At 48.8% G+C, this 16,737-nt stretch overlaps 1 protein-coding gene across 1 annotated transcript in view; it reads left to right on the plus strand.

Annotated features, from left to right (window-relative positions):
- The first annotated feature begins 8,952 nt into the window (after positions 1-8,952).
- Positions 8,953-16,737, plus strand: part of DHX34 (DEAH-box helicase 34) — a 69,112-nt gene continuing 61,327 nt past the window's right edge. Inside the window, exons 1-4 of the mRNA XM_015569314.1 lie at positions 8,953-9,041; positions 10,432-10,602; positions 12,193-13,175; positions 15,975-16,286. Of these exons, the coding sequence (XP_015424800.1) occupies positions 12,471-13,175; positions 15,975-16,286 (1,017 nt within the window). The 5' untranslated portion in view covers positions 8,953-9,041; positions 10,432-10,602; positions 12,193-12,470. The remainder of the gene's footprint in view (positions 9,042-10,431; positions 10,603-12,192; positions 13,176-15,974; positions 16,287-16,737) is intronic.

The raw sequence follows: 16,737 nt of genomic DNA on the forward strand, positions 1-16,737 counted from the left end.
GAATCTTATAGTAAGTAGTAGTGGTGTCCAGATTAGAATCCAAAATCTAGATTACTTGTAGTCTTTTTATTTTTTAAAAGATTTTTAAAATTGATTTTTAGAGGAAGAGAGAGAGAGAAACACTGATGTGAGAGTGAAATATCAATCAGCTGTCTCTTGCACACCCCCTACTAGGGAGCGAGCCCACAGCCTGGCATGTGCCCTGACCGGGAATCGAACCAGCAACCTTGTGGTGTATGGGATGACACCCAACCAACTGATCCACACCAGTCAGGGTTGTCCAGATCTTTTAAACCATACAGTAGTGGCGTCTGCGTGTAGAGCCATTGCTCCAGGACCGCACTTTCCCCACAGCTTTCCTTCCAGGTAATTCTCACAACAACCCAGGCAGGTGGGAGGAGATGCTGCATTTCGTAAGCTGAGGCCCAGGGAGGGGAGGTCATTTGCCCAAGGTCACCCAGCAAGGAAATGACAGAGCCGAGGTCTGAGCCCATGTTTACTTGACGCCAGTGCCCATGCTCTTCTTCGTCAGCGACATTTCCCTTCAACACCTTGTTCAAACGACACTTTCTCCAGCAAGCCCTCCCTGACTCACCCTCCTCCCAGCGAGGCAGGAGTGCTCTTCTCGTTTCCAAGTTTCCGGAACACAAGTTCCCAGATGAACTGTAAATTCCCCAAGGGTGACATCTGGGCTACTTTAATCTCTCTCTCTCAAATATATTTTATTGATTTTTTACAGAGAAGAAGGGAGAGGGATAGAGAGTTAGAAACATCGATGAGAGAGAAACATCAATCAGCTGCCTCCTGCACACCCCCTACTGGGGATGTGCCCGCAACCAATGTACATGCCCTTGACTGGAATCAAACCTGGGACCCATCAGTCCGCAGGCCGATGCTCTATTCACTGAGCAAACCGGCCAGGGCTAATCTCTTTTAAAAAATATTTTTTTATTTTTCAATTGCAGTTGACATACATTACTGTATTAGTTTCAGGTGTACATCCCAGTGAGACATTATATAACTTACTAAGTAATCATCCCAATATATCTTGTGCCCATATGACACCATGCCTAGTTGTTAGAATGTAATTGACTGTATGCCCTATGCTCTACTTTGCATCCCCATGACTATTCTGTAACTGTCAATTTGTACTTCCTTTTTAAAAATTGTTTTTATTGTTTAAAGTATTATATGTCTCCTTTTCCCCCTCAATTTGTACTTCTTAATCCCCTCACCTTTTCCACCCATCTCCCTGACCCCCCTCCTATTTGGTAACCGTCAAAATGTTTTCTGTACCTGTGAATGTTTCTGTTCTGGTTGTTCGTTTATTTTGTGTGTGTTTTAGATTCAATTTTAATAGATACGTATTTATTGCCATTTTATTGTTCATATTTTTAATTTATTTTTCTTCTTCTTCTTCTTAAAGAAACCCTTTAACATTTCATATAATACTGGTTTGGTGGTGATGAATTCCTTTAGCTAGTTCTTGTCTGGGAAGTTCTTTATATATCCTTCCATTCTAAATGATAGCTTTGTTAGGAAGAGTAATCTTGATTGTAGGTCCTTGTTTTTCATTAATTTGAATATATATATTTTTGCCAGTCCCTTCTGGCCTGCAAAGTTCCTGTTGAGAAATCAGCTGACAGTATTATTTCAAGGAAACTCCCTTGGTGTTTTTAAGATTCTTTTGTTCTCTTTAATCTCTTACATTTTAATTATAATGTGGCTTGGTGTGAGCCTCTCTGGGTTCCTCTTTTAGGACTCTGCACTTCTGGGACTTGTATGTCTATTTCCTTGACGAGGTTAGGGAAGTTTTCTATCACTTTTTCAAATAGGCTTTCAATTTCTGGCTCTCTCTCTTCTCCTCCTGGCCCCCTATGAATGTGAATGTTGCCACACTTGAAGTTGTCCCAGAGGCTCCTTACACTATTTTCGTGTTTTGTTTTGTTTTTATTCTTTTTTCTTTTTGCCGTTCTGATGGGGTGTTTTTTGCTTCCTTGTATTCCAAATCCCTGATTTGATTCTTGGCGTCATCAACTCTACTATTGATTCCTCATAAATTATTCTTCATTTTAGTAAGTGCATCCTTCATCTCTGACTGGTTCTTTTTTATGGTTTCCATGTCCTTTTTTAATGCTGTTGAAGTTCCATGAAGTTCATTAAGCATCCTTATAACCAGTGTTTTGAACTCTGCATCTAGTAGATTGCTTGTCTCCATTTTGTTTAGTTCTTTTTCTGGAGTTTTGGGTTATTCTTTCATTTGGGACATGTTTCATTGTCTCCTTATTTTGTCAGGCTCCCTGTTTCTGTGTATTAGGTAGAGCTGCTAGGTCTCCTGGGCTTGGTAGAGTGGTCTAATGTAGTAGGTGTCCTATAAGGTCCAATCACATAACCTTACTCTTCACCTGAGCTGGGAACTCCAGGTGTGCCACTGTGCCCCCCCCCCCATCCAGTGCATCCTTCATCTCTCACTGGTTCTTTTTTATGGTTTCCATGTCCTTTTTTAATGCTGTTGAAGTTCCATGAAGTTCATTAAGCATCCTTATAACCAGTGTTTTGAACCCTGTATCTAGTGGATTGCTTGTCTCCATTTTGTTTAGTTCTTTTTCTGGAGTTTTGGTTTGTTCTTTCATGTGGGACATGTTTCTTCGTCTCCTTATTTTGTCAGGTTCCCTGTTTCTATGTATTAGGTAGAGCTGCTAGGTCTCCTGGGCTTGGTACAATGGTCTAATGTAGTAGGTGTCCTTTAAGGTCCAGTGACATAAGCTCCCTGAGCTGGGGACTCCAGGTGTGCCACTGTGCCCCCCCCCACCCATCCTGTGTGGACTGTGTATTCCCTCAACTGTGTAGTTGACCCTTGATTGCTGTTGGCATGTCAATGGGAGGGATTTACCCCCGGATGAATCAGCTGCAAGGACTGGCTGCGACCAGACCAACGTAGAGGATCAGCTGTGCAGGGGCGCATTCCATGGAGTAGGACTTACCTCAGCAGGACTCTGGTGCTCACTGAGTCCACCTCGGGCGTGTCACCTGTGGAGGTGATCAGGTGGTTTCTCAAGGTGGTCTGAAGCTGGGTGTGATGGCTCTGGGGCCTTCTGGAGGTGCAGGTCAAGGTCCGTTGCCCCCTGTGTTCGGCCAGGGACCTCCTAGCATGAGCTACAAAGCAATCTGCGGGATGGCTGCTGCTTATGCTTGGCCTGGAGGTGCTCAGGAGAGGCCAGGCCGTGAACCAAGGCCAATTGTTGCCAGAGCCAGGCCTGGGGCCACTCAATGAGAGGTATGGGGCACACCAAGGCCAGATGCCGCTTGTTTCTCCTATGGAAACGCCATGGGAAACAGCATGGATGGGCACACACGTTGGCTGGGGCAGGGTCTCAGGTAGTCAACAGGGTGGGGGGAACAGCATTAGCCAGGCTGATGGAGACACAGATATGGTGCCTCCTTGCCAGCTCTGCAGAGAAAGGGCTCAGCAAAGGAACAATGACCTCTGCCAGCACTTCTCTCTGGAGAAAGCCCTCGCCCTGATGCCACGTAATTCAGTTCCTCCTCATGTGTCCCTGGTGCCCTTTGAGCTGCTGCCCCAGTGTTGGAGCTCAGAGAGAGTGAGTCCAAGCAAGTCGGATTGTGGGCACTTTAAAGAGGAACTGCCTGGGACTCTGGTTACCCTCCATCTCACTCTTCCACAATCCCCGCTGGTTTTTACAGCCAGAAGTATCTGTGGACTTCTTTTCCCAGCACTGGAACCCTGGGCTTAGGGGTCTGATGTGGGCCTGGGATGGCTGCTGCTTATGCTTGGCCTGGAGGTGCTCAGGAGAGGCCAGGCCGTGAACCAAGGCCAATTGTTGCCAGAGCCAGGCCTGGGGCCACTCAATGATGTTACCGGAAAACCCCCAGTTGGACGTGGGCTGCCTGTCGCTGTGTTCAATAACGAAGGCAGGGTTGAGTCATGTAAGGCGTTTATTGAGAAGGCCAGCCAAACCAAGAAGACGGGGTGCTTACAAGCATCAAATCCTGTCTTACAGCAAGGCGCAGGGGACAGGATTATAAAGGGGAAGGGGCTCAGGTGAGGCTGGGAGCGGAACGCAGCTACGTGCAGTCTTGGAGGTCCGCAGATGTAAGCTAGTGTCTTTAGTCACCAGGCGATGCGATAATGTTGATGAGATGATGTTTTGACTCCTGGTGGGTTGGTCTGACCATGTTTATTGGTTCTGCTTGCTGGATTCACAGCTGAGTCACCTCCTCAATCGCTTCGCACAGGCCTTGAAAAGAAAACTTAAGAAAAACTTGACCCCCTCTTCACATAAGTATATGTGTTCTAAGATTTAAAGTAATATGACTATTTTTCAGATTAATTCAGATGCTCCATCTATCAGAGTATACGTTCCCCTATCAGGACCTCCCAGCCAGACATCCCTCATGCTTTTTTAAAAATATATATTTTATTGATTTCAGAGAGGAAGGGAGAGAGAGAGAAAAAAATCAATGATGAGAAATAATTATTGATACGCTGCCTCCTGCACGCCCCCTAGTGGGGATCGAGCCCACAACCTAGGTATGTGGCCTTGACTGGAATCCAACCCGGGACCCTTCAGTCCACAGGCTGATGCTCTATCCACTGAGCCAAACCAGCTCGGGCTCCCTCCTGCTTTTCATCTGCTACATGTGGATGTGGGACCAGCCCACATCTCTGTTCTGCATCACATCTCTGTCCCTCCTACCAGTCTTGAGGTGGGTTCTTCTATATATCCTTAGTTTTAGGGCTTCCATTCAGCTAGATTTCAGGTGGTTCTGAATGATAGTTGTTCTGTAGGTTAGTTGTAATTTAAAAATATATAAATATTTTTATCCATTTCAGGGAGGAAGGGAGAGGGAGAGAGAGATAGAAGCATCAATGATGAGAGAGAATCATTGATCGGCTGCCCCCTGCATGCCCCATACTGGGGATTGAGCCCACAATCAGGCATGTGCCCTGACTGGGAATTGAACTGTGACCTCCTGGCTGATAGGTCGACGCTCTACCACTGAGCCACACTGGCCGGGCTGGTTGTGATTTTGATGTGGTGGTGGGACAATCCGGGGACCACATTTACCTACACTGCCATTTTGACTGGATGGGCCACATCAATTTCTATCTCTCCTCCACCCATCCCAGGCCTTACAAAGAGCCAAACCTCTCTATTTGTTTCTTCCAACTAGATTGTGAGCTCCCTGATGGTGGGGATCTCCATCTTGCTATCTTTTCTTTATCTAATACAGGAACACGTAGTAGGTCCTCAACAATACCTGTTTTACTCTGGTATTTTGTTCAGAAGTCTCAGACATACCTTATTAAGACTAAGCCTGCCTTGTAGGATGAATTCTGTCCTGGGATAATTTATGTAACTTCATGGAAAGCGTGAGGGGAGGGGATCCTGTTGTTAATCCATGGGGGTCGGGCGCCGTTTAGGAGAGCTCTTCTTTGGCATATTTTATAAAAGGCCTTCGTGGCTTTTGAAACTTATTTTCATTTCTTCTTGCTTCAGCCTTCCTTTCTGTTTAGGAGAACTGGTCTTATGAAAGCTTTCAAACATTTCTTCCATTCCATAGAAGTCCCTTGATCATTAACAATAATCTTTCTGCCCTAACCGGTTTGGCTCAGTGAATAGAGCGTCGGCCTTCGGACTCAAGGGTCCCGGCTTCAATTCCGGCCAAGGGCATGTACCTTGGTTGCGGGCACATCCCCAGTCGGAGGTGTGCAAGAGGCAGCTGGTCGATGTTTCTCTCTCATCGATGTTTCTAACGCTCTACCCCTCTCCCTTCCTCTCTGTAAAAAATCAATAAAATATATTTAAAAATAATCTTTCTTTTCTCTTTCTTTGCAAATTGTAAGAGGACGTTTATTTAGGAAGTTACTGAGGTAGGAGAAGTGAGCCAGCTGGGCTGCTGCGGGGGGAGAGGAGGGCGGGGGGGAGTTATAGGAGCAAAAGAGGGGCCCTTGGGGCTTAGGAGAGAGAGAGGCAGAGGGAACTGCCTGGGGGAGGGGACAGGCGCTGCTCCCCAGGGGGAAGCACCCAAAATCATCTTTCTTATTGTTGCTTTTTTGGTAACTTCTCCTTTTTTGTTCTTAAGTTTGTTCTTTTGTTTGTACTTATTTATTTATTTTCCCAGGAATGTATTGATTTCTAAAGAACCAGGTCTTAATGGTTTTTCTAAGAATTAGTTTCAGATTTGTTGCTCAATCCTAGTCTTGGTAGTTTGTGACTTTCTTCTCGATTTCCTATCTGTTATTTACTTCCTCCAAAAAATTCTGTAGTTCTCTTTTGCAAATCTTAAGCAGAGTGTTTAGTCAATTTCTTTTTTTTTAAAATATATTTTTATTGACTTCAGAGAGGACGGAAGAGGGAGAGAGAGATAGAAACATGCGTGATGAGAGAGAATCATGGATCTCATTGATCGGCTGCCTCCTGCACACCCCACACTGGGGAGGGAGCCCACAACCCGGGCATGTGGCCTTGACCGGAATCGAACCTGGGGCCTTTCAGTTCACAGGCCGACGCTCTATCCACTGAGCCAAACCGGCTAGGGCTAGTCAATTTCTTTTCCTTCTTTGGAAATGATGTGCATATGGACCTCTCTATATTCATACTATTCCCCAAAGGTTTAGACAATTCAGTTTTTGATCATTACGTCTGTCAAAGATTCAGAAAAAAGCAGAAGTGAAACCAATGACCCGCAGAAGTAGTAACTAATAAACGCGTATCGTACACACATCAGAAGACAAGTTTGCAAGGGAGCACTCACACCAAAACACGGAAGGGGGCTTAGATACTCGTAACTATTGTTATAAAGCAGCTTCTATAGTGAAAAGCAACGACTATTCATTTTCCACAGTGATTGGTTATAATATTAGAATTGTCTTAAATAATAGGGAATTGGTCAGTGGTTACCTCATACTTCCCTTGGGAAATAGTTCAAGTTTTGCTCACGATTTCCGGATGCATCAGCGAGAAGTGATTCAGGTCGTGTTGGTCTTGCAAAATAAGCTCAGCACAGCTTTGTTTGTATGACAAAACCGGTTGTTTCTGCTCAGGAAATATTCAACCTTGGTCTCTGCTTGCTTGTTTGTTTTAATCCTCACCCAGGGATACGTGCATTCTTTTCATTGATTTTTTTAAAAATACGCTTTTATTGACTTCACCTAGACCGAACCTGGCTGGAGAACCTAGCGAGAGAACATGGACACAGAACTTGGCTGGAGATCCTGGCTAGAGAACCCAACTATGCTGATCAACTGAACGCTGTCTCCGAGTCATTCCTTCTTCACCAACTCCGTCCACACCTTTGGGGACCCCTGGACCTGCTGGGGTTGGACCCCGGCACTTTTCCTCATCTTGGTCCCCTACAGTCTGTTCCCCACACAGGAGCCAGAGGGTTCTGATAAAATCTAAGTCAGAGCACATCTCATGTTCCTTCTCTGCCCCTATTTCTCCCGGGACTTTCACCTCACACGTATTGGAAGCCAAATGTGTGTGATCTACCCTCCTCCTCGCCCCACCTCATTCCCTACTCTCCCCCCACCTTCACTCTGGCCGCACAGGCCGGCTTGCTGGTCTTTGAGCCCAACACAGCTGTTGCCAATTCAGTTTTGGCATTTGCTGTTTTCTCTACCTAGAATGCTCTCCCACCTCACCTTTTCTGCTCTTGCTACTTTTTAGATATCTCTGACCGTGACACTGAGAATAGCATCTCCTCACCCCTTTCCTGCTTTGTTTTGCTCCCTATAGAACAGCGGTTCTCAACCTGTGGGTCACGGCCCTTTCGGGGTCGAACGACCCTTTCACAGGGGTCGCCTAAGACCATCAGAAAACACATAGATAATTACATATTGTTTTTGTGATTAATTCTATGCTTTAATTATGTTCAATTTGTAACAATGAAAATACATCCTGCAGATCAGATATTTACATTACGATTCATAACAGTAGCAACATTACAGTGATGAAGTAGCAACGAAGATAATTTTCTGGTTGGGGGTCACCACCACATGAGGAACTGTATGAAAGGGTCACGGCATGAGGAAGGTTGAGAACCACTGCTATAGAAGTTAGCACTGCCTGACGGTCTATTTACCTTGATCTCTCTCTGTCTCCCCCAGGTTCCTTCACCAGGGCATCCTCAGCGCCTAGATCTGACTCCAGAACGGCACTATCACCCTATAACAAAAATCTAACATTTAGCGAGCACCTACATGTATGGTAGTGAAAAAGTGTATACTCTTCCATTTACAGTGTGTGGCAAAAGTAGGCTTACAGTTGTGAGTATGCAAAACAGAGTTTATTCTTGTATTATTGTCTATTAATTATGATATTTTTTCCTGTACAAATAACTGTAAACCTACTTTTGTCCCTCTCTGTGTTTTCCCCAACAATCTTGAAAAGTAGGTGATTATCCTCGTGTTGTAAATAGGGAAACTGAGGCTCTGTCTGGCAGTGGCCGGCACGGGTAGGATTAAAGAGGAGTCATTTTTCTGATCTCGTTGACTTATTCGTTCAACCAACACCAACCAGCTAATCCCTGTGGTGGACGCTGGAAAACATAGGACCCTTCCCAAGGCAGAAATGGCCCCGGCCTTCAGGGAGCTGGGGAGCTGAGTTGGACTATTAGTGAATTGACAGGGTGAATTATACATAATAGAATTATGCATTAGTAATTATTAGTTATAATGAGTAAATCTCGGGGTGTTTTAATTCTGTCGGGAGTCCGGCTACCTCCCTCGATGGGTTGAAATCCCAGCCTCCCAGCGATCCAGGAGGCGGGTCTCTGAGCGAGTCTCCACTGCAGTGCTTCCACTGGCGCCTAGAGGGCGCAGCGCCGCCCGCTCGAAGCGAGGCGGGGCGGGAGCCCGCGGAGGCGCAGGCGCAGGTCCAGAGAGGGGTGGCGTGCGCAGGCGCAGGTGCAGGCGCAGGCGCAGAGGGGGGTTGGCGTGCGCAGGCGCAGGACCAGTTTCGGACGCGTGAGGGGCGCTGAGACCGGAAGTTCACATTTTCGCGGCGGTGGTTGAGGTGAGGGAGGCGGGGCGGCGGCGCCGGGTCGTGGGGAATTTGGGAGCCGGGAACTGAGGGGTCGGGGAGGTCCCGACATGAGGAAATGTCATGGAGGAGGCCGCGGGCCCGGGAGAAGCGGATGGAGATGGAGCCTGAGCGTCCCCGAGAGAACCTGGGGGACGGAAAGAAATGGAGGCACGAAAAGCTGGGAGAGACCGAGAGGCGGGGAGGTGGAGGGAGGAGGGAAGCTGAAAACGAGAGAGACCGAGGGCAGGAGCTGAGGGGCCCCGCCGAGGGGCTCACGGAGGCTCGGAGGGAAATGGCATCGCACCGGGAACCGGGAGGTGGCGGGAAAGGCCGAGGTGGAAACCAGCGAACGGAAATAGCCCGGAGAGGAGGACAGTTGAAATGGAGGGACGAGGGACTGAGTCGTGGAGAGAGGCGTGTGGGTATAGGAAGACGGGGACGGTGAGATGGGGGGACCCGACATGAGCGGGATTGAGGGAGAGGAAGCAAGAGATCAGGATGGAGCGAGACGGTGGGAGACGGAGGCAGCACACGGAGGATCCTGGGTTCGGGGAAACGAGAGATGCAGAGACGGTGCCGCTGGGGAGATGGAGAGCAAATAGAACTGAGAAGGCAGCCTGCATTTTACAAAAGGCCAAGAAATAAAGCCTGGCCCTGGCCGGTGTGGCTCAGTTGATAGAGCGTCGGCCTGCCAACTGAAGGGTCCCGGGTTCCGTTCAGGTCAAGGGCACGTGCCTGGGTTGCAGGCTCATCCCCAGTAGGGGGCGAGCAGGAGGCGGCTGATCGATGTTTCTCTCTCATCGATGTTTCTAACTCACTATCCCTCTCCCTTCCACTCTGTAAAAACCAATAAAATGTATGTTTGAAAAAATTTTAAAAAGACTGTTTCTAAGTTTCTAACTCTCTCCCTTCCTCTCTGTAAAAAAAATCAAGAAAAAAAAAATAAAAAAATATTTTTTTAAAAAGAAAGTCAGCGGAGAATCACGTTGAGAAAGAGGCGTGATGGGAGCCGGAATCCCTAGATTTGGGTTTCTCATCCGCCACTTATGCTCATTCTCTCTGCGGTTCAGTAAAATAGTGATCATTGCACCCACCGGGATCGAGTTTTCTGTGCTCTGTTCCACGGCGGCCCCTGCGAGGCTGGAGGCAGAGGAGGTGAAAGCATCGCTAAATACCATTATGAAGGCGCGTTGGGGTCTGTGGAGCGTGATTTTTTACCAGGTTAATGCCCCCGGTTCTTCTCCCTGTTTTCTGTACGTTAGTCATTTTTTTGGAAAAAGCACTGGACTTGAATGCTGGTTACGATTTAGCGTCTCTGGCCCGGGCCAGGGGCTAAAACACATTGCTGTGGCTTGAGAAAGCTATTATGCCCGTTTTGTAGACGCAGAAAACACCCGTGAGAAGTTGATTTGCCGAGGATCACACACCTTGTACATGATGAAGCTGAGATTCAAACCCGGATCCGCCTGACTCCAAAGCTTTTATTGTCAACGGCTCCGAACCCTTTTATGGTCATAAACCCCTTTGAGAATGAGTGATGGCTTTCCCTCCTGTAAGTCGCACACACAAGGGTATGTTCTTTATGAGTTAGGGCTTTTGTGCCGAGTCTGAAACCCAACTGTAAGCAAAAAGTGTGTGTTTTTTTTAAATCTTTATTGTCGAAAGTATTACATATGCCCCCTTCCTACCCTCCCCCTTACCCCCATTGGCCTGTTCTAGCCCAGCCCCACCGCCCTGAAGACTTCCTTGCGTCGCTCCAGAGTGAGGGTTGGAGGAAACAGCCTCAAGCTAAATGATGGTGCCAGGCTTCTCCCAGCTCCTTTCACTTCTCCTGTGGTAGCTGCACTGTATGCCTGTGGGTGCCTCATTACGCCCCCATGCAGGCTCTTCTAGGGTAAATATCCAGGAAAGACGGATGTTCAAGAGCGATTACAAACTTCCCTGTTTATATCATCCTTGCCAAGCCACAGTAGATAAAATGGCCAGCTCTTCACCCTGGCCAGTGTGGCTATATAGTTAGAGCGTCGGCCCGCACATGGAAGTGTCCTGAGTCTGATTCCTGGTCAAGGGCATGCACCTGGGTTGCAGGTTCGATCCTGGCCCCAGTTGGAGCACAAGCAGGAAGCAACCGATGGATATGTTTTTCTCACATCAATGTTTCTCTCTCCCCCTCCCTCCTCTCTTCCACTCTCTCTAAAAAATCAATGGGAAAAATATCCTCCAGTGAGGATTAACAAAACAACAAAAAAAGAGATCTTTTCTTTCCTAGTAACGGAGCATAAATTCCAGAGAAAGGCTCTGATTGGCCCTCCTGGGGTCATGTATCCACCTCTCAAACCTATCACTAGTCAAAGGGGTGGAGGGTATCGTGATTGGCCAGGCCTTTGTCAATTGCCCAACCCTTACGAGTTCTCTGACTTAAAGGCCATCGGAACTGTGTGGAACCCAGGAAGGGCAAGCCTAAGCGACTGTTACAACCAAACGAGTGGAACCACCAGTCACTGTGATGTGCACTGACCACCAGGGGGCAGACGCTCAATGGAGGAGCTGCTGCCTGGTGGTCAGTGCGCTCCGGAGCATCGCTCAGCCAGAAGCTGGGCTAACGGCAGGAGCCTCTCCCGACTCTGCTGCAGTGCCACCAAGCGGCTGTGCCAGGTGATGAGCGCAAGCAGTGTGGCGCCCGGCCCCAGCTCAGGCTCCTTCCCGGCTGCCTGCCGCTCGGCACACTGCTACCTACCCCGAGAGGTCCCAGGCTGTCAGAGGGTGCAGGCCAGGCTGAGGGCATCCCCCTCCCTCCCTGCACCAGGCCTCTAGTACATAGATAAAACAACAGTTGCAAAATTGTGCACTTAATTCAAAGGGCTCCCGGGTGTCAAGCTCAGTAGACCGAGGGTTAGGGACCCTTGCTTTCGTCTTCCCTGTCCCACACCTCTCACGGCTTCATCACAACCCCTGGATGGTGATACATCACTGGGTTGTCAGAGTTTGGTGACACGCCTGTCTCTTGGATGTGATCGTGTGGGGCTCAGGGTGGTCTTACTCATTACCGTCCCTTTTGCTGGGCCAGTGCTTGCACCCAGCAGGCCTTCAGTAAACGTTTCTAAAAACGAACATCTTCTGTTCTCTTCCCCCAAACATTCAGGGCCTAACACCCAGGGTGAACCTGTGTCCATCCCAGAGATTGCCGCAGAGTCCTGAGGTGCCCTGTGCGTCACCAGCTTGACCCCCTTCGGCCGCTCACCCTGCCATCGCCTGCAGCGGGCCTGGACCGTCCCCGAGGAGGAAAATTAGCTCTTTGAAGAGAAAGTGGTTCCTTACTGCAGGCCCTGGCCTCTGCAGGAGTCGGGGATGGAGGAGAATGTCTGGTCCAGGTGATCAGAACTGAGCCAGTTTTGTGACGGCCTTGTGGTTAGGTCCAGCATGCCTCCTCCCAGAACAAGGGAGGACAGGGACCACCGGGACCGGCACCGGGCTCCCCGTGAGGAGGAGGCTCCAGAGAAATGGGACTGGAATTGTCCAGAGACCCGGCATCTGTTCGAGGACGCCTTCTTCCGCGACGAGGACTATATCCGCCAGGGCTCCGAGGAGTGCCAGAAGTTCTGGACCTTCTTTGAACGCTTACAGAGGTTCCAGCACCTCAAGGCCCCCCGGAAGGAGGACAGGGAACCCGGGCATCCCAAGCACAGCAACCCGGCGCTGGCCGACCTGCCTGGTGCTTACGACCCGCGCTACCGCATCAACCTCTCGGTCCTTGGCCCTGACCTGCGGGGCTCTCGGAGGCGGGGCAGGCACCTGCCCCCGGAGAGAGTGTCCGAGTTCCGCCAAGCCCTGGTGCACTACCTGGACTTTGTCCAGAAGCAGGCGTTCGGGAGGCTGGCCAAACTGCAGCGGGAGCGGGCGGCGCTGCCCATCGCCCAGTACGGGCACCGCATCCTGGAGACGCTGAAGGAGCATCAGGTGGTGGTGGTGGCCGGTGACACCGGCTGTGGCAAGTCCACGCAGGTGCCCCAGTACCTGCTGGCCGCCGGCTTCAGCCACGTGGCCTGCACCCAGCCCCGGAGGATCGCCTGCATCTCGCTGGCGAAGCGCGTCGGCTTTGAGAGCCTCAGTCAGTATGGCTCCCAGGTGAGTGGGCGCTCACGGGACCCCACTTCCTCCCATGTGACATCGGGGAATGTGGGCCGTGTCGATTAAGGTTACAGAAGCTCTTACCCTTTGACCTAGCAGTGATTCTTCTAGAAATTTGTCTGCAGATTGGCCTGGATATGGTCCAGAGGATAAAGATGCTAACATTACCCAGCACAGGCAGACCTTGTTTTATTGCGCTGCACTTAGTGCTTCACAGATGTTGCTTTTTGTTGTTGTTGAATCCTCACATGATATTTTTTTCCATTGATTTTCAAAGAGCGTGGAAGGGAGAAGGGCGGGAGGAGAAACATTGATGAGAGAAAGACACATGGACTAGTTGCCTCCCGTACTTGCCCCGACCAGGAGGTGGGGAGGGAACCTGCAACCGAGCTACGTGCCCTTGACTGGGAATCGAACCTGAGACCCTTTGGTGCTTGGGCCAGCACTCTAACCACTGAGCAACACAGGTCAGGGTAGATGTGACATTTTTGACAAATTGAAGGCAAGTCCCTCCACCAGCAAAAAGATTACAGTTCGCGTTATTGCAGTTCTCACTTCATTGTGGTGGCCCAGAACGGAACCGCCAATGTCTCGGAGGTGTGCCTCTATAGCACTTTAACAGTAAAAAAATTAGAAATGTTCTCAAGATTCATCGATCTTTTTTCTAAGTAGCCATAAAAAAAACAGTGAGGACACTTCCTTACTAATGATTTCCAGGGTTCTAATCCTGGCCCTACCACTTAAAATTGGTAGTTGTTGAAGTTAGAATGTACTCAATCCAGTAGAGTGCGTGTATCATGTGAATTTTCACAAGCTGAATATATTTGTGTGACTAGCACCCAGATTTTTAAAAATCAAACCAGCACCCCAGAAACCCTCTTGTTTCCCCTTCTTGTTACTACCTTGAGGCGCCCAAGGTCCTCTCTGTTCTTAGTGATAAATGATCATCTTAGTGCCAGGCCATCACACCTGAGTTAATGATAGATGGTCACAGATTATCTGCCTCTTTACCTTTTTTAGGGAATAACCAAGTATGCTCTCTTTGGGTCCTGGCCGGTGTTGCTCAGTATTAGTTCTGGAAGGTTCACCCTTGGTTTTGCATGTAGGTGCGTGCTGCGCAGTCAGCGCTGTACCGTCTCCCGTTGTGAAAGCTTCGTGTGTATTTGTTCCTTCCGCTGTCGAGGGGAATTTGGAGGGTGTCCAGTTTTAGGCTCTTGTGAATGGTGCTGCTTGAAGCATTTTATAACGTGCCTTTTGGTCACTCTTGGTGACTATTTTGGGGGTATATATGTAGAAGTGGGGCATTGTTAGCTTTCGCAGGATACTGCCAAACCGTTTTGTAACGCTGTCGAACCAGTTTACAATCCTACCAGCAGTACATTCCACATCGTCACCAGCACTTGCTACAGTAAACTTTTCATTTTAGCTTTTCTGGTGGCTGTGTAAGTGGTATCACATTTTACTTTTATTAAAAAAAAAGTTTTTTTAAGCATATTTTTATTGGTCCCAGAGAGAAGGGAGAGGGAGAGATAATAACATCAATGATGAGAGAGAATCATTGGTCGGCTGCCTTCTGCATACCCCACACTGGGGATCGAGCCCACAGCCCAGGCATGTGCCCTTGACCAGAATCGAACCGGGACCCTTCAGTCCGCAGGCCGATGCTCTATCCACTGAGCCAAACTTGGCGAGGGCTGGTATCACATTTTAATTTGCATTTCCCTGATGACCAAGGACATGAGCACCTTTTCATGTATTTATTTGGCCATTTGGAGAGCCTGTTTTGTGAAGTGTCTGTTCAAGCCTTTCTCCCATTTGTCTTCTGTGTTGCCTGTCTTTTTGTTCTTGATTGCTAGGTCTTTATCAGTTCTGGATAAGAGTCCGTGGTAGGGTTTATGTGTTGCAAATCTTGTCTCCTACTTTGTGAGTTGCCTTTTATTTTCTGAATGGTGTCCTTTGATGAGTGTCTTTTCATTTAAATATAATCGAGTCTGTCATTTTCTTTTTGTGGCTGGCACTCTCTGGGCTCTGTTTAAGAGATTTTTGCCTACTTTAAGGACATGAAGATATTCTGTTTTTTCTAATAACTTTTACATTTAGAAATATAATTCACCTGAAACCGATTGTGTGTGTGTGTGTGTGTGTGTGTGTGTGTGTGATGTGAGGTACCCTTTAGGCTGTGTTGCCTTGGGTGAGTGACCTCAGTTTCCCCATCTGTGAAGTGAGGATAAGAAGAATTCTTACACCCTGTGGTGGTCGTGAGAATGAAATGAGTCGATCGGCATAAAGCATTTATAGTAGTTGGTGGCACATAGTAAGGACTTGAAGAAAGGCTGATTATTGGTATTATAGTAATTAGTGTCATAGCCCGGGGTCTTAGATGTTTCAGTGCATTAGCACATGTAATTCTCACAGGAGGAGGGGGGGAGGAGAAAGGGGTCCTAATATTTGGTGACAGGAGAAGATTTGACTTTGGAGGTGGGCACATGGTGCAATACACAGGTCTTGTAAGATAGAAACCCACACCTGAGACCTATATGTTCATGTTGACCAGTGTCACCCCAATAAATTGAATTTAAAAAAAATTCTCACAGGAGAACACATAAGTGTCTGAGGGACAGAACTGCTTGCCCAGAGTCAATGACCCCAAGTGGCAGAGGTGGGATTCACACCCAAGTCTGTTGGACTCCAGAGTCCAACGCGAGGGCACTTGCTCAGATTTCACTTGGGGCGGGGTGAGGGGCTGGAGCCCAGGCCCAGGGTCCCCTCCCGACCACCCTCCTCCGCCCACCCCAGGTTGGCTACCAGATCCGCTTTGAGAGCACGCGTTCGGCGGCGACCAAGATTGTGTTCCTGACTGTGGGGCTGCTCCTGCGGCAAATCCAGCGGGAGCCCAGCCTGCCCCAGTACCAGGTCCTGATCGTGGATGAAGTCCATGAACGCCACCTCCACAACGACTTCCTCCTGGGCGTCCTCCGGCGCCTGCTGCCCAAGCGGCCTGACCTCAAGGTCATCCTCATGTCAGCCACCATCAACATCTCGCTCTTCTCCAGCTACTTCGGAAGCGCCCCTGTGGTGCAGGTGCCCGGCAGGCTCTTTCCCATCACGGTCAGTGCTCCCCCTGCCCCGACACCCTCCTCCCTCCCACCCGGTCTCTGGCCCAACCTGGACCTGTCCCTTCTCTGTCTGCTGCTCTGCGTCCCTTCCCTTCAGTTAAGGATATTGTCTCTCTTTTCTCTCTCTCTCTCTCTCTCCAAGGATATTTTCTCTTTTCTCTCTCTCTCTCTCTCTCCCTCTCTCTCTTTCTCTATCTCTGTCTCTTTTAAAGCTGCCACATCTGAGCATTTTCATGTGCTGGGAAGAGTGCTAAGTGCTTATTAGAGGACACCCAAAAAAATAAAGGTCAAATGACATAGAAGTTGATTTTTTTTATATAACAGTCTGGCTGGTCCAGGCTGATGGGCAGCTCAGTTCCATGTGGTCATCCAGGGACCCAGGCTCTCTTTCTCATTGCTCTGCCGTCTCATGGGCGGGTTTCTCAGACCCCAGAGTGACCTTT

This window comes from Myotis davidii, unplaced genomic scaffold, assembly GCF_000327345.1.
Source record: "Myotis davidii unplaced genomic scaffold, ASM32734v1 scaffold566, whole genome shotgun sequence".
Lineage (NCBI taxonomy): Eukaryota > Metazoa > Chordata > Mammalia > Chiroptera > Vespertilionidae > Myotis > Myotis davidii.